This window comes from Balaenoptera musculus, chromosome 15 (assembly GCF_009873245.2).
Source record: "Balaenoptera musculus isolate JJ_BM4_2016_0621 chromosome 15, mBalMus1.pri.v3, whole genome shotgun sequence".
NCBI lineage: Eukaryota > Metazoa > Chordata > Mammalia > Artiodactyla > Balaenopteridae > Balaenoptera > Balaenoptera musculus.
The window spans coordinates 58,938,262-58,962,088 of NC_045799.1; the positions used below are offsets into that span (position 1 = coordinate 58,938,262).

The 23,827-nt window shown below is 47.2% G+C and overlaps 1 protein-coding gene across 5 annotated transcripts in view; it reads right to left on the bottom strand.

Moving 5' to 3' along the window:
- Positions 1-3,115: 3,115 nt before the first annotated feature.
- The window catches only part of LITAF (lipopolysaccharide induced TNF factor), a 112,668-nt gene continuing 91,956 nt past the window's right edge, over positions 3,116-23,827 (bottom strand). For 2 of the 5 annotated variants that reach the window (XM_036825835.1, XM_036825837.1), the window contains 3 exons: positions 10,533-10,757; positions 7,807-7,963; positions 3,116-4,734 (listed from right to left, as the gene is read on the bottom strand). In XM_036825835.1, coding sequence (XP_036681730.1) covers positions 4,626-4,734; positions 7,807-7,963; positions 10,533-10,757 — 491 coding nt within the window. In that variant the 3' untranslated portion in view covers positions 3,116-4,625. Of the gene's footprint in view, positions 4,735-7,806; positions 7,964-10,532; positions 10,758-18,361; positions 18,495-23,827 lie in introns of those variants that run through there. The other 3 variants (XM_036825839.1, XM_036825836.1, XM_036825840.1) reach the window with 2 other exon arrangements.

Sequence of the window (23,827 nt, forward strand, 5' to 3'; positions counted from 1 at the left end):
ATTGGGTTGGCCAAGAAGTTCGTTTGGGTTTTTCCACGACATCTTATAGAAAAACCCGAACGAACTTTTTGGCCAACCCAATAATAATAGTTTAGCCATTAAATGAAGTCAAGGACCTTTAGTTTCTCCTCAAGGGCTATCAATAATATTCCGAGCCATATCCTTTGAGCTGTTTTGCAGATACTAAAACCCCCACCAGGTGGAAGAAGTTAACTACATGATGACCAGACTGCAGCCATGACCTAAGCTGCTCCATCTTACACAATTCTGAGAACTGGCCTCATAACAAACCGACCCTGGAATTAAAGATGAACTGTACCTAAAACAACCATGATGACGCTGATCAGGCCACCGCACGACTAATTTCAAGGGGCGTGTTGGAGCTGCCTGTGCTGTTCTGCACGTAGCCCCCTCCCCCAACCCCGAAACACCCTTTTAAAAGCTCTTGCCCCCGATTGACAGTGGGGAGTTGGTTCTTTGGGTCATGAGTCCACCTTCTCCCCAGGATTGCAGATTTCCTCAAAAATGCTATCTTTACTTTTACCCAACACTTGTCTCTCAGTATTGGATTCTTGAGCAACGAGCAGCCAAAGCCGAGCCCGGTAACCCCCCCAACACTATATAACTATAGTGTTGGACTATAGTCCAACTGTATAAACACAGGGTTCACAAACAGTACTGCGCTCTCTGATGACACTGATGTTGGACACACGAGCTACATTGATTTTGCCCATTCGGGAAACCAGGTACAACATCACTGAGACACTGCAGTACTAAGAACAGTATAGGTACTTACATGTATGGCACATCCAAAGAGATATCATCTGAATAATAAAGAAATGAGCTACCCAGCCATGAGAAGACATGGAGAACCTTAAATGCATATTGCTAAGTGAAAGAAGCCAATCTGAAAAGGCTATGATTCCTGTATATATGTTTCCAACTCTGCATGATTCCAGCTGTGTGACATCCTGGGAAAGGCAAAACTACGGAGCCAGTCAGATCAGTGGCTAGGGACTAGTGGGGAGGGAGGGATGAATAGGCAACACACAGATTTTTAGGGCAGTGAAATTATTCTGTACGATGCTATGATGGTGGATACATGTCATTATACATTTGTCCAAACACACAGAATGAGGCGGTCCAGTGGTTAGGACTCAGGGCTTTCACTGCCGTGGCCCCGGGTTCAATCCCTGATCGTGGAACTAAGATCCCAAAAGCTGAGAGGCATGGCCAAAAAAATAAATAAAAATAAAGAAACACACACACAGAGAAATGTACAACGCCAGGAGTAAACCCTAACGCCAACTATGGACTTTGGATGGTGATCATAAGTCAATGCAGGTTCATCAATTGTAACAAATGTAGGGGATGCCGGTGATGGGGAGGCTGTGCACGTGTGGGGACAGGGGATGTATGACAACTCTCTGTACCTTCCGCTCAATTTTGCTATGAACCTAAAACTACTCTAAAAAATAATTTAAAAGGGGAAAAAAAAGGTATTTCAATGTGTGAACATTTTCCTAATACTGCAGAGAACAGTCACAAAACAGTTAAATGCACTAGACTGTATACTTGGCCATGAACTTTTTTCTTCCTTCTTTTTTTAAATCTTTCCAAGCCTCAGATTCCTGTTTCTTTAAAATTCTTAAGACAAAAAAAAAAAAACAAAAAAAAAACCTCCGGGTTTCTCTCTTTCATCGCCCTTGCTGGATCTACTTTCAATTCACTGGTGTGCCCATGAAAAACAGACAACTCATTATAAACATCTGAGTCATAAATGCAGGAGATAACTTTAATAGGATCCAAAATGCAAATCAGAATTTTGTTAAGTAAAATTCCAACGTCTACACTTACTCCTAAACAGAGATCTTTGAGCTCAAAAATTCAGAGAAGGATTTTAATATCCCAAACACGAGAGGTTTGTCACTGGGGAGAAAACCGAGGCCAAATTGTGTGTGAGTATATGAAGCCACATTTATGAATAGTTCAGGGCCCAATAGAAGTGTTCTCGGTAGCAACTGGGAAGCCAGTTGTCCCAGAGAAAACATTTTCATGGGTAATGTTGTGGTCAGCCAGGAATCAGTCACGTGCTCAAAGTTGGCTTAAACAGATGCAAAAACTGAATTCTTTTTGATAACAAGACACAAACCAACACTTGTATGTGTACAAGGTCTAGATGGACTAACGGTATATAAGACGTACAGCCATTTCGGGTTTGAAATTGGTAAATATTCTTCTTTGAGGTCCAAGTAGATATAAAATAAAGCTCTCGCATTCACTGAATGTAATTCAGTGTTTGCAACAAACTCCAAAGTCCCCAATAAACAGGGGAAGAACAAAAGAGCCTTTTAATTTGTAAAAATATATGAATAAGCCCGTATTTCAAAGAATAAAATAGAATGTCTGACGAACACTTCATGCTCCAGGCATCTGATGTTATTTTTAAAGTTTCCCAGAATACACATATATGTTACGGTCCTCGAAATAGGGCTCTTGTTTTGAAGACTCTGCATATGTAATTGATAACAGCTTGAGACCATTTATATGCCACCATCTGAGCAAAACTGCTAAATATGCATGGCCTTCAATTTTGTCAAATGAAAGAAAAAAACATGCTCAGGATCGGCTGAGTGGCAATTTTTTAAGACCAGAAGTTAGGGTTCAAATGACAAAGTCGCACCAAGGTGGCATGATTTTCCGGCACCTTCCAAAATGAAGCTTTATCACCAGGTAGGAAAAGAGGATGACATTCATATTCCCGGCGAGTTACAATGCCCTCCTTCTAGCATCTCACATCTACCCCGATCAATTAACAAAGCATGTTTTGTTCGGAGCATGAATGAGGACGGCTTTCTTCTGTGCATTTTATTAAAACTTGAAAGCTATGGCTTGCTGCCACTGATGACGCCTATTGGGTTCCAACAGCCTAATGTTCAAATCTGACTCACTAGCTATCCACCCAACTCAACATCGGTCATCTTGACATCGGGGGATATTCAGCAAGTCTGTAGTTTTTATCATGAAGGATTTTCTACTGTGATGGAACAAATAAAGGGTTCTTTGTACCAACGGCTGGAAACACAACATGAGACCTTTCTTCACACCGTAAGAATTGATGAATAGTTCACAGAGTGAACAAAAGACTTTATTTTTGAAAAGCAGATAACACCAAAGTACTATGTAGTATCCATAGTCATTGCAAAAATAATTACTGGAACTTTCGAAACATCAAATGAATAAGCTGAATCAATGGGTTATGACTATAATTTTGAACCAATATACAGATTTTCGATCAAGACCTAGGCTTGATTTCTACATAATATTATTCACATGCATTCCCTGTGCCTATTTATTATCAAAACAGGGACTCCTGAAAGTCGAGCCCGGCTTTGTCTTGATTTCAAAGATGACACAGCAGCGAACAGAGAACTCTGGCTTGCTGCTTCAGTCCTAGAAATCATGTCTTCAGATGTTATACAACAAATTGATTTCTGAAAAATAAAATCCAGACTTCAGATGCCTTTGAAACAGTCAGGTCCCCACACTTTTCAGCACCATGGTACTCAGATGTGCTCAAACACGCTTTCTTTTGTCTTTCCAAATATCCACCAGGAACCTAAAAGGGGACCCGCTTTAAGAGTTCCATTATGAAGGTCTTTAGGAACAACACTAAACCCAAGTAAAGGCAGTGGATGAAATTATCCCCATTACTTTTTCTGTTAAGGAAAAAAAAAAAAAAAAAGTGAGAGTGCATTGGCAAATGGGAAAATGATACCAGTCATATAGTTACGGAAAACAGTTCTATAAATCCCTCCTTTCAAAATTATGTTCAAAGGTGTTTAAGACCAAAAGGAGGTCACAAAAACTGTTAATACAAACAATTCCTCTACCAAAAAAAAAAAGCCCTTCGTGGAAAGTGGCTGAGGATCTGGTCCAAGGAAGGCAGATCAGTGAAAAGATCCAGCCTTCTATTCCTAGCCTGCATTTATGACCTCATGGCTATGTGTCTGATGGGTGTGAATAACCCCTCCCTGTACTTAAAAACGAATTAAGAAATTAAAGTGAATTTGTGTGCTATTTAAAAGCCTGCAGTTACAGAATCTGAGAGCCAAGCCCTTAGACTGTAAGGCAAGATTTTTGTCATCAGAAGTGGAAACAGATGGCTATGACGGTAGGCACTAAAGGTTGGTTCAGCTGTACTGGGGCCAGAACAGTTTCAAAAATAAGGCAATCTGGGGCTTCTCAGTTTGAGACCACCAAGAGAAAGGCCCACTGAGGCAAAAAAAGAAGCTGGCCAGTGGCAAATCACCAGAAGATACTCAGACGGCACAATGCTCACAGTTGGATGGGATGACTTGGGGTCACAGACGGGGAGGCAGGAAACCCTTGAACCAGCACTCAAGGAGAATGTCTTTGCATGTCCTGTGCACGACTCCAAGCAGCAATTTCTGGGGTTTGGAGGTGTGTTATTTTTGCGATATTTTCCCCCCAAAAGAAGACACGAAGGTGGAGACCCTGGAGAGATGAGAGCACCGAAATGGAGCCTTCACCAGGGGCGGGGCTGGGCGAGAGTTGGAAAGGCCTTCCTGCAGCACACGGCTCCCTTCGGGTCTGGCTGAGTCCTACAAACGCTTGTAGGTGCCCAGGAGAGCTTTGCAGTTGGGACAGTAGTGGTCCACATCCTGCAGGGCGTCCACACAGAAAGGGATGAAGCAGCAGCCCGCGATGCACCTAGAAGAAAAAAGGCCACACATGGAGAGGGTTACAGACTGTAGTCGTTTGGACGATAGCCGCCAGAAAGGTATGTCGGAGTCTTAATCCCCGGAACCTATAAACGTGACCTTATTTGGAAAGAGGGTCTTCGCAGATGTAATTAAGGATCCCAAGATGGGATCTTCCTGGATTATGAGGGTGGGCTCCTTAAACTCAAAGACCAGGATCCTGATTAAGAAGAGAAAAGGACACACAGAAATACAAAGAGGGACAAAGCCCACGTAAAGACAGAGGCAGAGATTGGAGTGATGCGCCACAGCCAAAGAACACCCGGACTACCAGAAGCTCGAAGAGACAAGGAAGGATTCTGCCCTTAGAGCCTTCGGAAGGAACATGGCACCTTGATTTTGGACTTCTGGCTTCCAGAATGGGGAGAGAATAAATTCCTATTGTTTTAAGCCACCAGGTTTGTGGTAATTTGTTATGGCAGCCCTGGGGAACTAAGATCCCAACCATTGCCAAGGCTGCTCCCATAGACAGACTGCTCTGGGTGTATTATCAAGTCCTGGGACATTTAGGCATCTTTCAAAGTGTTAGATTGGAATCGGTGAACTTCTTTTGTAAAGGGCCAGAGAGTATGTATTTCAGGCTACATGGGTCTTGTTCTGTTATTGGAGCATGAAAGCAACCACAGATAATCCGTAAATAAAGGGCGTGACGTGTTCCAATAGAACTTAAAATAGGCTGGATTTGGCCCCTGGGCTGTAGTTTGCTGACTCCTGTCTTGGACTGATCACTTTTCCATACAGAGAGCCTGCTTCTCACAGCAACAATCATATAAATTTCCACAAATCACGTCTCTTAACCTACATAATCCATCATCAGCGCACGCAGGCAGGACCTCCATACAGCCTGAGGTGTAAGAAGAAATATATTTGGTCTTTGGTTCCCGGCACAGAGCTCCAAAACCCGTGGAACTTCCTGAGTGACAGGAGTGTCTTCTGTTATTCACAAAGAGCCCCTTTCACTCACACCTGAGTTTATGCTAATGAGGTGACTAGGGTGGGTCCCTAGACAGGCTCGGGATGGGCTGGTCACCAGAAAGACCAAGTGACCAGAGGGCTGGAACTTTCAACCTCAACTACAGACCTCTGGGGTGGAATGGGGGGCTGAGGGCCAGGTTATAGAAACACTTGAACTGCTAATCTGGAGAGATTCTGGGTTGGTGAATCCGGCATTTATGTGCCAGAAGGGTGGTGTACCCCAGCTCCATGGGGACAGAAGCCCCTGCACTCAGGACCCATCTGGATCTCGCCCTGTTACCTCCTCACCTAGCTGTCCATCTGTCTGTCTCCTGTATGATAAACCTGTAAATGTAAGTAAAGTGCCATTCTGAGTTCTGTGAGCCATTCATTCTAGCATATTATCAAACCTGAAGAGGGGATAGCAGGACCCCTGATTGGTCAGAAGTACAGGGGACCTACGACTTGTGACTGGCATCTGAAGTGGGGGGCAGTCTGTAGGACTGAGCCCTTAAGCTGTGGGGTCTGCACCAACTCCAGGTAGTGTCAGAGCTGAACTGAAACACTGGACACCCAGCTGGTGCTGGAGCCTTGGCCAGTGTCAGAAAACACCCCACAGCCTTACAACCAAAGTTTGCCAAAACACATAGTTAAAAAAAAAAAAATCAACATTTTACAGGAAGACACTGATTTATGTAAAGCAGAATCAGGAAATATCCTGATGAGAAAACTATCTCATGAATGGAATTTCCTATTGCCTAAGCTTACCTGAGTTCAAATAAGGGCAGCCAGTGCATTTAGAGATCATCCTAACCTCCCGCCTGACAAGTGCGGGCATGGCTGCAAGAGGCAATACACACACAACCACCTACTTTATCCTCAACACCCCCGGAGGTGGGCATTAGTACACCCCAGTTTACAGATGAGGAAACTGGAGCACAGAGAGGTGAAGTCACTTGCCCAGAGCCACACAGCTGTGAGAGGCAGGATCTGAACACACAGTACTGCATTTAAGGAAGAAAAGGAGGAACGGATAGAAAAAGCTGCCTCAATTTGAAAGCCAGTGGCCAATATTCGATAAAAGTTTCCATTTTTGTCCTTCCCTGATTTCAAAGACAAAAGTTAGTTTTAACAGGAATGTCCAAAGGACGATGAATTTTTATGTAATGTTTCTGTCTCTTTTCTTCCCCACTGAATGCAAGTCCTCAAGGAAGTTAATTAAGCTCTCAGGGGCTTTGAGCCTCTCTTCAAAATTAGGAAGAGAACGATGATTCCCCCTCCACCTAAGTCACGAGCAGATAATGAGGAAAGAGCCAGGCAAGGGTGTCTGAAAAGAAACACACAAACATGGTTTCCTTCGAGGAAGAAAACGGAGCACTTATGGTTTTCTGAGTGACTTGCATGGCCAGGAATAAGGAGGCTGCCTTTATCTGTTTGGAAAAAAAAAATTAAATGGTGCTTCCTCAACTTTCTCCCAGAACAGAAAGTATTATCTCTTTCAACATAATACCCTTGGTGCAGACATAAATATTTACACACTCTCCTTGTGTAGGCAACAGAAAACTACTGGGGGTCCTAAAAGGATAAGAAGTTTTGAAGAGATGACTATAAAGTATTTTAATGTATAGAATGTTTAAAGCTTCTCTGAGAGTCAAGCAAACATTATTAATTAGGTCATGAAATTCTAGAAGAAAAAGAAATCCCCAAGGGTATCGCTGTACACAGATACAAATGGCTGCTATGCTTGTCCCTACACGCAGAGAGTGGTCTGAGAAGAAAACGATGGAACAGCAGCTTCCAGGAGTGGTCTGAGAAGAAATGATGGGACAGCAGCTTCCAGGGGCTGATATGCTCGAGGGCAGTGGTTCTCAACTGGGCACAATTTCTGGTTATGACAACGGGGGCAGGGGAGCTCCTGGTATCTAGTGGGTAGAGACCAGGGATGTTGCTCAATATCCTACAGGGCACAGGACAAGCCCCCACAACACAGAAGTAGGTGCTGAGGCTGAGAAATCCTACAAGAGAGGAATTCGGGAGAGCCCGGGGTCTGAGTGGACCCCAGACTTACCCCAACAGGCACAGGCTCCCGCAGGAGAGCCAGGTGAGGGCGCCGGCATTATAGGACAGCTGAGTCACGATCATCTTGTTGCAGGAAGGACAACACATCTGGACCGGGCGGTCGAAAAAGGAGATGGGCTGCTGCACGTAGACTGTCTGCACAGCAACTGATGGAAGGAACAGAACAAACCGGCCAATCAGTAAACGAGGAAGACATTCATTAAATGCAAAACAGTAGCGGCAGGATCTCGACAGATATTTGCTCACCCATGTTCAGGAGAGCACTATTCACAAGAGCCCAGAGGTGGAAGCAACCCAGTGTCCATTCATAAATGAATGGATGAACAAAATGTGGTCCATCCATGCAACGGGTTATTATTCAACCTTAAAAAGGAAGGAAATTCTGACACATCTTATAACATGGATGGACCTTAAGGGCATCAGGCTAAGTGAAACAAGCCAGTCACAAAAAGACAAATACTGTTGATTCCACAGATAGGAGGCACCTAGAGTAGTTGAATTCATAGAGATAAAAAGTAGAATGGTGGGTGCCAGGGGCTGGGAGAGAGGAGCGAAGGGGGAGTTGCCATTTAATGGGTATAGAGTTTGTTTTGTATAATGTGAAAGAGATGGAAGGTGGTGATGATTGCCCAAAGATGTGAACGTACTTAATGCCACTGAACTGTACGCTGAGAAATCCTTAAGGTAATCAATCTTATGTTATGTGTTATTTTACCACAAAAAAAAAAAACTGGGGATGGGTGAGGAGGGAGAAAAATGACAAAAAGGGAAGAAGAGAAAACAGTGGCAGATTTCCAGAATTACCAATTGAGGGGCTCTGGAAACCTCCACACACGAGATGGGGGAAAGGACTGTGTGTTTCTGGAGGAGATTTGGCCCAGCTCCACCAGGCTTTCAAACTCAACTGTCTCTGGACTCAAGTGCGGAGCTTATTGAGAATGCAGATTCCCGGGTCCTGCCCTCAAGACTGTCTGATTCGGCAAGTCTGGGGCAGGGTCCCCAAACCGCTTTTTAAGCTCTTGAGTGGTTCTATGAAGGTGGTCTGCAGATGGTAATTTCAGAAACAGTGATGTGATGGGTTTTAGCCTCAATTTTCTTCATCTGTAGATTAGTGGTTGCCAGGGGCTGGGGGATGGAGGGTGACGGGGGTTTCTTTCTGGGGTGATGGAAATGTTCTGGAATTAGTGCTGATGGTTGCACAGCTCTGTGAATATGCTAAAACCACTGAATCGTATACTTTAAAAGAGTGAACTTTATGGTATGGGAATTCTATCTCAATAAAGCTGCTTTTTAAAAAATGGAATAATAAGGGTTGTCGCTAGGATTAAATGGGACAAAGGCAGTAAAGAACCTCACCCCGTGCCTGGTACAGAGTGAATCCTCCATAAACAAGCCTGCATTTCACACGGTCTCTTTAGCAAACTCCAATGCCCAGTAATAAGGCTGGCGTTTACCAAGCCAGGGGATACTGGCCCAGTTCTTTACAAGTTGGGGGACCATATTGATACACGCAGTGAGTATACGAAATCATGCTAAAAAGAGAAAACTACGTGAAAAACATGCGCGGACATCCACAAGCATCAGAAGAGCACCTCGGGTGATGGAAATCACAAAGCTCTCAGAGCTTAGCACGTTCTTTTGGTTTTCGGCAAAGTTGTTTAAGCTCGTAGTTCTGTCAAAGTGACTTTTTTCTCTTCTTTTTTATGTTATTGAAATGCCATTTCTGTGATCTATGTATTAGGGGACATGAACTGCTACCCAGAGCTAACCAGACAATATTCCCAGAAAGACCTAGAAAGCACCCCCGCCCCCACCCCCTGCAGAAGAGCCAGCATCAAAGCATAATTTAGCACTTACACGTAAATTTTAATAAGGGTTATTTGGGGTGCAAGAATGAGTTATTTATTGATCAGAGTGTGATCTAAAATAGTCTGAAGTCGTTATCTTGTCCTCTTCCATCTCAAGGAGTCAAAGTCACTTGAGCACAATGACAACAATAGTTCACATTTATCCAATGATTACTCACAGAACCTTATTTAATCTTAACAGCCCCCGGCTGTAGGTACTTGATGGGCCCCATTTTATAGATGGGGAAACCGAGGGACAAGGAGGCTGGTGAACCCAGGCAGTCTGACTCACAGGTCCGCTCTCTGAGCTGCTTGTAATACTGAATCAGCTACATACCTGGGTGCAGCTGGGCAGCAGGAAGTACCAAAGGGCAAGGACATGAAGAAGTTGGAAGGCAGGGGAAGGCAGGGGAGTCACCTGCACTAATGTTGGGCTGGGGGTGGGTTTCAGCTCACCCATTCCTCACTCACGGCTACATCCTCTCCCTCTCCTGCTCCAGCCCTGGCCTCGGGGCAGGGGTTCTCCCGCCAAGCCTCAGCAGGAAGGGCAGGAGCCCCCAAAAGCAAACTCCCATTCCCAAATTTCTCCGGGACGGTTGGTTGTGCCTCTGTGATAAACACCAGAGGCTCAGTTTATGGTGGACGTGGGAAAGTTCATAAACTGTGCTTTATAATGGAAAAGCCAAAAGCCTCACTGACTTGGAACCCAAGACTAGATGTGAAATTTCAGGACAAGGGGGAAAGTTGGACTTACTGGCACTTTGCTTAGACTCTGGGGCACAGTCACTACGGCCACTCTCCTGATTCTCACGGAGTCCCAGGGCGGAGGGCCAAGGAGAGGTAAGGGGGCCCAGGAGGCCGTACGTACTTGCATTGGCATTGGGGACGGGCACTGGCTGGGTGTAGTACGCAGGCGGATTCATGCCCTTCCCATCCGGGCCCGTCATGAGCCCCGTGGCCGGCCCTGGCATGGGTGCTGGAGGTGTGGGGTAGTAACTGTTAACAGAAACTGTCTCTTCATAGGATGGGGGCGCAGTTGGCACTGAGGAAGGTCCAGCAGCCGCCTGGTAGGATCCTGGAGCAGACATTTTACCTAAAGCAAAACCAGAAGACACCAGATCAGAAATTCAATTGACAGGGGCTTCCCTGGTGGTGCAGTGGTTAAGAATCCACCTGCCAAGACAGGGGACACGGGTTCGAGCTCTGGTCCGGGAAGATCCCACATGCCGCGGAGCAACTAAGCCTGTGCGCCACAACCACTGAGCCTGCGCTCTAGAGCCCGTGCTCCATGCCTAGAGCCCATGCTCCGCAACAAGAGAAGCCACCGCAATGAGAAGCCTGCGCACCGCAACGAAGAGTAGCCCTGGCTCGCCGCAACTAGAGAAAGCCTGTGTGCAGCAACGAAGACCCAACGCAGCCAAAAATAAATTAATTAATTAATTTAAAAAAAATTCAATTGACGTCTTCCCATCTCTCTTTTCCACCCTCAATCTTCCTTTTTTTTTTTTTTTTTTTTTTTAATTTTTATTTATTTGTTTTTGGCTGTGTTGGGTCTATCACCTCTGTGCGAGGGCTTCCCCCAGCCGCGGCAAGCGGGGGCCACTCCTCATTGCGGTGCGCGTGCCTCTCACCATCTCGGCCTCTCCCGTTGCGGAGCACAGGCTCCAGACGCGCAGGCTCAGTAGTTGTGGCTCACGGGCCTAGTTGCTCCGCGGCATGCGGGATCCTCCCAGACCAGGGCTCGAACCCGCGTCCCCTGCGTTGGCAGGCGGACTCTCAACCACTGCGCCACCAGGGAAGCCCTCTTTTTTTTTTAAAAACATCTTTATTGGAGTATAATTGCTTTACAACGTTGTGTTAGTTTCTGCTGTACAACAGAGTGAATCAGCTATACATATACATATATCCCCATATTCCGCCCCCCGCCTTGAGCCTCCCTCCCACCCTCCCTATCCCATCCCTCTAGGTCGTCACAAAGCATCGAGCTGATCTCTCTGTGCTATGCAGCTGCTTCCCACTAGTCATCCATTTTACATTTGGTAATGTATATATGTCAATGCTACTCTCTCACTTAGTCCCAGCTTCCCCTCCCCCTCCTGTGACCTCAAGTCCGTTCTCTATGTCTGCATCTTTATTCCTGCCCTGCCACAAGTTTCATCAGTACTGCTTTTTGATTCCATATATGTGCATTAGCATCTGGTATTTGTTTTTCTCTTTCTGATTTACTTCACTCTGTAAGACAAGACTCTAGGTCCATCCACCTCATTACAAATAACTCAGTTTCGTTCCTTTTTATGGCTGAGTAATATTCCATCGTATATATGTGCCACATCTTCTTTACCCATTTATCTGTCAATGGACATTTAGGTTGCTTCCATGTCCTGGCTATTGTAAATAGTGCTGCAATGAACATTGTGGGACATGTATCTTTCTGAATTTCTTTCATTTTCTAACTGACAAAAGACAATCAGGAAATGACCTGTGTCCAGTCTTGTCCAAAAGCCAGAAAGGGAGTTAACATCATCCCTTCCAGACCCAAGAATGAGAACCTTAACAAGAGATTCCCTACATAAAGGTAAAAGGTAGGGGGACATCCCTGGCAGTTCAGTGGTTAAGACCCCACGCTTCCACTACAGGTTCAATCCCTGATTGGAGAATTAAGATTCCACATGCCAAGTGGAGTGGCCAAAAGAAAAAAAAAGACTGCCTTGGGTATTGCTCACCCTTTGCATTTCCATTAAAAAAAAAGAAAGAAGGTAGATAATGACAAGAGAAAATTACCCAAATCCCCAGGGCAAACATCAGCCAAATGTGAACATAAATTTTTTCACACTTGAAACCATCACCCAACCAAGACCTGTCTTTCATAGCTAGTGTTTTTTCTTTTCTTTTCTTTTTATTTTTAAATTAACCACTGCAGTTTTTACTATCAGTGTTTCAAGTGACGGAAAAGACAACGGCCTTCAAAAGCCAACCACAAACTATGGCAAATACTGAGCAAAACAAGCCAGATGCCAAGAAACCCGCACCGTGTATGCCATGTACCCGAAGTCCAGAAGCAGGCAAAAGGAATCTTGGGGGTGTAAGTTAAGAAAACGGTTACTCTTGGGAGGGGAAGGAGAGTCTGGAAGAGGCTGGTGGGTGAGGGTGTCTAGTCACGTTCTCTTCATCTGGGGGTGGTTACACGGGAAAGTCCACTTTGTGAAAATTCGAGTTGTAAGATTAAGTTATGTGCCCTTTTCTGTATATATGTTATAGTTTTTAAAAAGTAAACACACACAGGGACGCACAAACCAACCAGTTCTCATTTTGAAAAGTGAGAATCAGAGCAGCCAGGCACATATTTCCTTTTGTGAGGGCAAAGAACCGGGTTTTTTTTCCCTGCAGAACTTATGCCCGCCTAGAATTACATGGCCTGGACCCAGGGTGTGTTCCTGTCTGCGGTCCCATGCTCGGCAGCCCCCGGGCAGCTGGAGAAGGACACAGTGCCGTCCTTTGTCTGCTTCTGTTTTTCCAATGGGGCAGGGCTAACGCTGCATTAGAAGATCCATTCAAACCTGTCTCAGGAGAAACGGGGCACGGAGCTCCGGGGGCAGCGAGCCACGGTCCGGGGGCTTGGCCGGGCCTGTGCTGCTTCCCACGCACCATGCCTCCACTTCTAGATCCCGTGGGAAGCAGAATCGATTCATTCTGCTGCGGGGAGAAGGGGAGAATCCTTCAAGGACGCTCTGCCTTTCAGCCCAGCCCGAAAGAGGAGATTTCTCTGGGGGAAGAGATGAAAGGGCTTTCAAAGTGGAAAGAGAGGCATGGAAAAATGACCATGCATAAAACAAGATCCATAAATAAAGCCAGATAGGTTGGAGCTGGGTTCTAGAAAATTGTGAAAGTCCTATGGAGATGTTTGGACCTCATTCTATAAGCCTGGGGCTGTCCAAGGGAAACTTTCCAGAAGGATGGAAATGGTCTCTATGTGGGCTGTTCAATATGGTCGCCAGCGACCACACCACACTGCCCAACACTTGAAATGCGTCCGAGGAACTGAATTGTTAAATTATATTTATTTAAATTGAAAATCGAATACAGGGAATTCCCTGACGGTCCAAGTGCTTAGCACCCCGTGCTTTTACCGCTGAGGGCCCGGGTTCAATCCCTGGTTGGGGAACTAAGATCCCACAAAAAAAAAAGAAAGAAAGAAAATCGAATACACAATTCATTTACTGGAACATTTTTATGTAAGTCTGGGACTCCTTAGGTATGTGAATCTACTTTTTCAACAGCAAATTTAAGGAACTCTGAATCAAGATCAAATGTTTTTGATAAAATTTTAGCATCCAATTTGGGATATGATGTCAATGTAAAATACACCTTGATTTCAAAGCATTTTTAAAATGTTAATGTGAAACACCTCGTTCATAATTTTTTATATCGCCTCTAGTTTGAAATGATAATACTTTAGATAGCCAGAGTTAATATGTTGTTCCAGTTCATTTCACCTGTTTCTTTTTACTTTTTAAAATGTGGCTACTAAACAATTTTAAATTGCCTATGTGGCTCGCTTTCTGGTTCTATGGGACAGGAGCCATGGAAGGTTATAGAGAAAAGGAAAGGTCCAACCCTAGACAGGGTAGATGAAGCAGAAGGTCTGGAAGGGAAACAAGAAGCAAAGCTCGGAAGGCCCCTGTGTGTGGGTGGAAGGCCCAGGGTTGGGGGGAGACTACACACCGGTCTACAGTGGGGGGTTGACCCCAGAACATCTTTGTGAAAACAGGTTCAGGGTTTAAAACAGACCGACTGTGAAAAGTGGTTAAGGTATAGAACTGTGTCAATTTCCTCTGTCCCACAGGAACAGAAACGCAGAGTAGGAGGGAAGACCGGCCACAAACATCAGCCCCAGGATGCCTCTCTACCAGGCTCACCTCCAACACTGGCTGTTGTCCCCTCCCGGCTGGCCCCAGGACCTCCCCACATCCGTGCACTGGGCTGGAGGAGACTTCAGCTGGGGGAAACACGGCCTCGTGCTCCCGGGTAATTTACATCCGTGCAGAACGTCAAGGACTCACTGTCCCTTCCTGTCTCAGGAAAGGCAGACCCAGAGCTGCCTACACAATTTATTATGAAAACTGAGTCATATAAAAAACCCCACAAGAGCAGAAAGCACCATGTGTCCAGAAAGCCTAAAATAGCACAGTTTGCTGTGGTTGCAAACGGAGTGCTTCGGGACGGGAAACAGAAGGTCCTGGGGTGCCCCAAATTCTGCAAATAGTTCCGGTCAAACCATTGCCTCTCTCCTCCAAAAGGGAAGAAACTCAGAGATTGTGAATCATGCTGCTGAGAGCGAACACACAGGTGTTAGGAAGCTGGGGGGAGGCGGGGTTCTTGCCAAGACATCTAAAGGAAGGAAGGGCCTGAGCTTCTGGTTCTGGAAATTAATGTCTACCCACCCCTGCCCCTGTTTTAATTGACCATCGTCATCTTTCTTGTGGTCACATCCTATTTTCTGGAACTTCAGGACACTCTCTCTCGGGAACATTGCTTTTGGATCAAACAGCCACATAAACACGGTCATAATTCTGAAAAGAACAAGAGCAACAGTCTAGAATGGTTTAAGGAAAGGAAGGAAGGAAGGAAGGAAGGAAGAAGGAAGGAAGGAAGGGAGGGAGGGAGGGATGGAGGGAGGGAGGGAAGGAAAACACATAACCAGCTGCTTTGAAAGCTTTCTAAATAAATTCCACAGCTTGCCTTGCCCCAGGCCAGGAAATGCCACTTCAGTCAATCCCATTTCTCTCCCTCTCTTTTTCCTTTTCTCTCCCCACCCCCATTTCTTTTTAATTTGGTTTCCCCCAGGGGCAGGAGGCCCACCTAGCCAGCCACTAAGCCACCCTTCCAGAAGGGATTTGTTCACCTGGCCTCCACACCCCCCTCCTCACCCCCACAATGTGAAATTCTTAAGGGCAGACGCACATGTGGACACACAGACACACAGACACGCTCCACTGTCAGCGGAGAACCCTGCATCCCTCCAGAGCCGCCGCCGCCTGTGTGCTGAGGCACTAGCACAATTCCATCTAATACTTGTGACCCATTTTTCTGGGACAAACTGGAAACCACAGGAAAGCGTCCTTTAGTTTAACAAAACAGAAAAGCCACAGTTTTGCCACGTAAAAGCACAGCCTTGAGAATCCTTTGGTAGCGCTGGGTGCCTGGGGTGCAGTCTCTGCAGAACCCAGGTTGCCACAGTTACGGGGAGCTTTGTGGGGGGAAATAAAGGAACAAACAAGGGGGTCTCCCTCCTCCCTCCCCAGTTGTTTAACTTTCTTATTAAGCCCCTGAGACTGGCTTTTCTCGACTGTCAATTGAAAAGGACACATTGAAGCCGATCCTCCACCCACCTTCCACCTGCCCCCGCAGGAATCGAGAAAATGCTAAGGGCTGGAGATTTCTGTTTCCACCGTCTCAGAATGACTCTTTTATTAGCTCCTTCCAAATGCAGAGAGAGGCATTCCAAACCCCTTTTTTTTAAATATGGAAAATGTGACCAGGGCTGACCTCACCAGCATGTGACCCGTGTAGTCCCACGGGGCCCTACACGCAGAAGGGCCCCCCAAGCTCGGTTGAATGCTGCCGCCATCTTGAAATTCCAAACACTTCTCGAACCAAAGGCCCTGCCTTTCCACGCTGCACTGGGGCCAAATGTTAGGTAGCCGAATCGTGACCACTGGTTACAGAAAAGGAAAAGGAGGCATTTCTGACGCATGAAGAGATGCATTCCTGATGCAAGAAGAACAAGGCTGGGCTTCCCTGGTGGCACAGTGGTTAAGAATCCACCTGCCAATGCAGGGGACACGGGTTTGATCCCTGGTCCAGGAAGATCCCACATGCCACGGAGCAACTAAGCCCATGCGCCACAACTACTGAGCCAGCGCTCTAGAGCCCACGAGCCACAACTACTGAAGCCCGTGTGCCGCAACTACAGAAGCCTGTGCGCCTAGAGCCCGTGCTCCGCAACAAGTGAAGCCACTGCAGTGAGAAGCCAGCGCACCGCAACAAAGAGAGTAGCCCCTGCTTGCCGCAACTAGAGAAAGCCCGCATGCAGCAACGAAGACCCAACACAGCCAATCAATCAATCAATCAATCAATCAATAAAAAAGAACCAGGCTTGAACTTGGAAATTGGCCCATGACCAGCTGCATGATCCTGGGCCCCACTCTCTCATCCATAAATATGCCAATTGGAAGTTTGGGGTCCCTAGCTGAAAACATCCCTTGTTCTAAGACTCAACGATTCGCTGGGTGAAAGATATTCTCTTAAATGGGCAGTGAGGGCTACACGGATATTTATTCCTGGGCAGGCCTAAGGGAATGAGTCTGGGAGTAGCTCATTCACTGAACCCAGTATTAAATAGGATTTCCCAATCTTGTTTTCATTATAGCTGCCTCCCTCCCTCCCCTCCTACCCCTGGCCCCCAAGGAAAAAAATTAAATTATATTTAAATTCAATTAATTAACTTGAATATAATTTAATTTCTACCTAACAAGAAAAATTAAATACTAAGAAATAAGATTTTGTTGGGCAGGGTTGAGTTTTGGAGGGCCACACACCACTGTAATATTTCAGATTTTTTTCACCTCTCCCCTCCCCCAAGAACCAATTTTCATTCCCTTGGATCCCCAGTGAGAACTCACTGTTTGGAAAGAGGTAGTTGGGCCCAGTGAGTTTCGCCAATCACCCACATTTATTCATTGAGTATTTCTAAAATATGACTCCTCCTTTCTTGGTGTCAGAAATGCAATTGTCCGAACTCAGTTTTGAACCTTTTACGGACCAAGTCCTAGGATCCCTTACATCTGCGTGTTCTTTTCCAGGCATGCCCAGCCCTCTCGCAACTTAATCTCGTGAGCCACAAGGAAGGGAGGAGGACAAGGAAGGGGTAGGGTGATCCCCACAAGGAAGGGGTAGGGTGATCAGACGGAGGGACACTCCCTTCTGTTGTACTGGGGCCAAGCAGGGCTGGGCTGGCATCCACTTCCTCCTGCACCCGTCACTCCTCTGGGTCTTGAATCTGCTGGGTCCTCCCTCCCTCCAGGAAGAAAGTAAAGGTTGCTCAGGGGTTCCAAATAACCAGACTGGTTACGCCTTATTTTGGCATCTCAGAGTCCAGAGGTCCTGGCCTGAGCACAATCTACTACTCATCTCACAACTGCTACTCCGCACCCCATCCCAGATTCACAACTGCATTAAGATGAACCAAACGGGCTCTTACTTTACCACAGCGGGCCCTGTAATTCACGCCCTTACATGCATCATCCCATGTCATTCCCACACCACTGAGTCAGGAATTATTGTTGTCATCAACCCGATTTACAAATGAAAAAACTGGGGCCCAGAGAGGTTGAGCGGCTTATCCAAATTTACACAGAGGGAGTGGTTTGAACCCATGCCCCTCAGACTCTGGAGCTCTTTAGACCTCATCAAAATACCTCCCAGGCTGGGAGATCCAGACACAATCAGCAGCTCGTTTTGCACACTTTGACCCCCCCCCCAATGAAACGTGAAAGGAAAATCAATTCTCAGTGGAAGCAACACATTTGAGCCCGAGGCGACAGGTCACCCCCTTTCTCTCTGCCTCCCTAGCACCCGTGAAGATGCATATACACAGACTTTCACACCACACACCCAAGACGAGATTTAAAAAACTACCTGCCCATTATGGACTCCAACTAATTTTGTCATGAGGACTTTGCAGTTCAAAACGATCTACTTCTTTCATGGGAATCAGGCGTCCAGGAGGTCAGTGATCTGCCAAAGGTAGATATCCACAGAGCAGTTCCTGCTCGCCTGGGGGACACAAGCAACGAAGGGGAGATCTCAGAACTTCTGAGATGCCACATTTGCTTCAAGCAGCAGTGGGGGGCTGGGATATCTCTGCCACCTGCTGCAGCTCCCAGGGAAGAAAAGGCAAAGGCCATGCCAACCGAGTCTCAGAGCAGGCTTTTTAATATCGCTGTTGAAAGACAGTAGCAAAAAGCCCTCAAAATCCTGGAGAGAAGCCACGCTGGTGGGCGCAGTGATCTTCGCGCCTTGAGCTGAGATTAATGAATTGATCCTGAAACCTCGAGACACAGGAAGAAACTCCGAGTCACTTTCAGCAGCAGATTTGTTCCTAAAAAAACTCGGCCTAAACAGTCTTAGAATTCCCGGAAACACCCCGGTGGAGCTGCTATTCCGGGCGCTCACACAAGCTCTGGGAGTCATTGTACTCGGTCTGAGCCTGCACCGGTGTTCACTGGATAACTTGGGGTCCCAGCCTGGCAGCGTTTGCCTGGAATCCTAAATTCAGAGGCAGGGGCCTGACTTCTGGGAAGCCTAGAGATGGCTGGCCGACCAGCTCGATCACTGATACAGCGGTTCCAAAACATTGCTGGGATGAACCTCGAAAACATGATGCTAAGTGAGAGAAGCCAGATGCGAAATCATTGTATGATTCCATCCATTTATACGAAATGCCCAGGATAGGTAAATCCAGAGACAGAAAACCAATTAATGGTGCAGGAGCTGGGGGTGGGGAGGGGAGGGTACTGGGAGGAAACAGGTATGGGGTTTCTTTTTAGGGTGATGAAAATGTTCTGGAACTGGATGGAGGTGATGGTTGCACAACACTATGAATGCACTACTTGCCACTGAACTGTACACTTTCAAACGGTGAATTTTATGTTTGGTGAATGTTACCCTTAATAAAAAGAAAAAAGAAAGAAAGAAAAAGGCAGTGCTAGAAATCTTTTATCTATCGTCTCCATATCACAAGCCAAGGCCTGCAATTTGAGCCTCCAAATCCACCACTAGCCTTAGTTCAATGCATTCAGTGGCCTGTTTACCTAAAATTGAGACCATTGGGGTCTTTCTGACACCGGCCAATGTGCCCCCCGACTAAGGTGACCTAAGGTCCTGAGTTGCCTGGGATGGAGGGGGTTCCCAGGACATGCTGGACCCCTAACTCCCCACCCTGCCTCTCACGTCACCTCCTACCACAGTTGCAAATTGATGTGTCTGCAGCCTGGCTTGGATGTCCCCAAACATGCCCCAAGCATGCTCTTTCCTCTTTGCCCCCTATTTCCTTCCTTTCCTATGGGTTTGCAAATTCCTCTCACCCATCATATCCCTGCTTGGCTGTCACCTCCTCCAAGAGGTGATCTCTGGCTTTCCCAGAGGAGAACTAATTCCTCCTGAACCTCTCTCTACACAGTGCAGAAATCAAGGGTGCAGTGTCTGGAGCCAGACAGCCTATGGTCACATCAAAGTTCCCCTGGGCATGACTTTGGTGCCTCAGTTTTCCCATCTGTAAAATGAGCACACTGGCAGCTTCTTCCTCATGTCTTGGGAGGATTAAATGAATCCACTTGCGAAAAGGACCCAGAGCAACAAGAGACACATATGCCCTCAGCACGTGCTAGCTGTCATTAACATATGCTTCTCTGCTGTACTTGTCACAGGGCACCTTTCTCGTCTAAGACGTCTTCCTAACCAGTCTGTGGGCCTTTTAAGGGCAGGGATTGAAATTATTAAAATCTGCATCCCCAGCACCTAGAACTAAGCTCAAAACATCATGGGTGCTTCATAGGGTAACCCACTGTCCCAGTTCGCCCAGGACAGAGGGATTCTCCCGGATACAGGATTTTTGGTGCCTAAATTGGGAAAGTCCCTGGCAAAGACCAAGACAATTTGGTCACCCCGATATTTCCACAAATGTTTGGAGAAAAGGATACCTATGTGTAAAAAGGACACCAAGACCCATCTTGGATGGCATCAAGATTCGGAAGCAGACATAAATGGGAGGGTCTTACCCTAAGAGCTTCAACTTAGAATCTGACAAAAATAAAGGTATTTTTTTTATAGGAAGATGTTACTAACAACAGGCCTCGATAACAGATGGCCTCGCAGTTCAGCTCAAGGTAACATGAGGATTTGGCCAAATATGCTCCAGGACTGGAATCACTTAATTGGTCTGGAATCCTTTGTTTCCTCCAGAATTCCTTGGGGAGAATGGTATTTCTCAACAGGGCACCCTGTGATGTCCAGGCAGAAGATCAAGGTGTGGGTGGAGGGACTTCCCTGGTGGTGCAGTGGTTAAGAATCCACCTGCCAATGCAGGGGATACGGATTCGAGCCCTGGTCCAGGAAGATCCCACGTGCCATGGAGCAACTAAGCCCGTGCGCCACAACTACTGAGCCTGCGCTCTAGAGCCTGTGAGCCACAACTACTGAGCCCGCGTGCCACAACTACGGAAGCCCACACACCTAGAGCCCGTGCTCCGCAACAAGAGAAGCCACCACAATGAGATCACGCACTGCAATGAAGAGTAGCCCCCGCTCGCCGCAACTAGAGAAAGCCAACGCGCAGCAATGAAGACCCAACACAGCCAAAAATAAATAAATAAATAAGTTAATTAATTAATTAAAGAAAAAAAAGAAAGAAGGGCTCTCCTCACACCCTTTGAAGAAAAAAAAAAAAAAGATGTGGGTGGAAAGAACTTGAAAAGGGAAGTGTGGAGGCAAGCAAACACAAATAAGATAAAATAAGAGACAAAAAAAGCCACAGTCTCTAAACTTCAAGATCGGTTCATTTTTACTCTTTGATGCAAGTTTCTGAGGCTGCTCGTCCCCGGGCTCTCCAGAAGGCGCCCCTGAATTTTGCCGACAACCACTGCTGGTTCTGGTTGGGGTTTCAGAAGAGAGTGAGAAGGAGGCGCTTCCTGCGGCTGCACCATCCATCCAAGATCTGAACTTATGAGCAGGCTCCTTGCTGCCACCAGCCCAGACTCAGTAACACCTGTCACTCCATGTTCATCACCTGGTCCTTGGCATGGCTCTGAAGCCACTTGTTCTACATGGATGGTGTGTCAACCATTCTCCAAAAATGACAATCTTTTCTCATGGGTGTCAAGAAAATTCAGAGGCTCTAACGAGCTTCTACCCCAAGATGCCATAAACATCAGCAACTGCTGCTGACACGTGTGGAAGGGGGGGTGGACGGAGTTCACACCTTTGCGACATCTCCACCCTCAGTGCTTACTTATAACCAGCACGGATGGAAGGGGGACTCTTGGCAGATGAGGGGCTTAAGGAGTCTCAGGTGATTTTTTTCTTCCCACTCCCAATCCTTTCTGGTGAAATGACCGACAGGCAGGCAGGGTCCAAAAGCAAAGGAGGAGGAGGCCAGAGAGGTAATGCCCGATTCTGAGTATTCTCCTTGGGCAAATTGTACAAGACACGTGGGCTTCACAGGCAACTCTGATCAGGAACCGACCTGGTGGAGAAGCAAGGCCACGGCCACTGAGCTCAGAAATGTTACAGGTGGGATGTCTCTGCCTGGTACCCAAGATACGGTCGCATGTGGGGTCTTCAGAAACACCTGTGTGTGTGTCGCCTGTCATTTACAAGCATGGGCGGGCACCACCCACCTCTCAGGGGTCAGTAGGAATGACGTGGACCACGACCTGGCCTGCTGAATACCCAACAGTGATTTGGAGAAAAGAGAAGACATGGAAGAACGTGAGCAGATGGGGCACGGAGAGGGGAACAAAAAAGGTCCAAAGAAAATTAAGACGATAGGATTTTAAGGTAGGTTGAATGTTTAACAGCAGTAACTGGGACCAAACTTCCTTGGTTCAAATCCCAACTCTGCCACGTCTAGGCTGTGTGAACTTGGGTGAGTTGCTTCATTTCTCTGTGCCTTGGTTTCCTCATCTGGAAAATGGGCTAACAATCGTACCCACACCTTCACAGTGTTGCAAGTTGGATGTGCCCAGAACACTGGGCACGCGGGTCACTACAAAAGCATTAGTTCTAATTACTTACAGGGAAGCAGAGTAAAATCCGGGGAAGGGGGTCACTTGCCCTCAGTGACACAGAGGTCTCACTGCCAGGAGGCAGGAGGACCCAAGCACAGACCCCATCACACCACATGCCCCTGTTCTGAGGCCTCTACCTTCACGCCTTTACTTGTTTGTCCAAACCCCCTACAGTCTGACCCTCCCACCTGCAGTGCACAGACAGAATAATGCCCCTTAAAGCTGTCCACATCCTAATCCCCACAACATGCCTTAAATGGCAAAAGGGACTCTGCAGCTGTGATGAAGTTAAGGCCCTTGAGATGAGAAGATGATCCAGGTGGGCCTGAGGCAACCACAGGGGTCCTTAGAATAGGGAAGCAGGAGGGCCTGAAAGAGAGAAGAGGCCCATTGGCTTTGAAATTGGCCCACGGAGCCACGAGCCAAGACATGCAGGCGGCTGCTAGATGGATTCCGGCCTAGAGCCTCGAGGAGGAATGCAGCACCTTGAGTGTCACCCAGTGACACCCACTTTGGACTTCTGAGCTCCAGACTGTAGGATAATAAACGTGTTATTTCCGCTACTAGGCTTGTAATTTGTTACAGCAGCCAGGGCAAACAAACCTGCCCCCTCCTAGCTAGGTTGCCCAATCCCCCTCTGGCCCTGCAGACTCCCAAGGGGGCTCTCTCCCTCCCACGGTAGGTGCCCCCCATCAGAGACCTGAGCCCCTCAACCTCCCACCCCAGCTCCCAGGCATCTGTCCGCCCGCCCTCGGTACTGAAGGAGCCCTTCTCTGGTTCAAACTCCACTTAAAGCCCACGAGTATGGCCACCCCGCCACGTCCCGCCACGTCCGGGGGACTTTGCTCCAACAATGACCCCTCCTGCCAACCCTGCCCTCTCAGCTGGCTTCTCTCCTGATCTCTAGGTTGGTTCAAATCTTTCCTTATTAAAAGGTAAAAAACAAAACCCCTGTCTTCCCTCAGCCTGGGTCCTCAGCCCCTGTGGCTCCCTGCTTCTCTTCCGTGTCCACGGATTCACCCCTGACCACCAGCCTCCTTCCTCCCTTGGCCATGACCCCTCCAAGCCCACTTCCCGTTTCCTGTCCTCTTCTCCCAAGGCTGCTGGCATCTCCTCTGGAAGGACTGCCTCATTGGCCTGGCCCTGCACCTCTACCTTCAGGGGCTGTGCCTCCCCGTCAGCCCGTCCACAGCAGGTCCCCGGGTACTCGGGGGTCTGCACGCAATGCCCACGGTCCCCCGAACTCCTCAACCCCACACCCATCATGCTGACCACGACCCACCCCTGGACAGCTCCCCCCCACCCCACCCCCACCCCA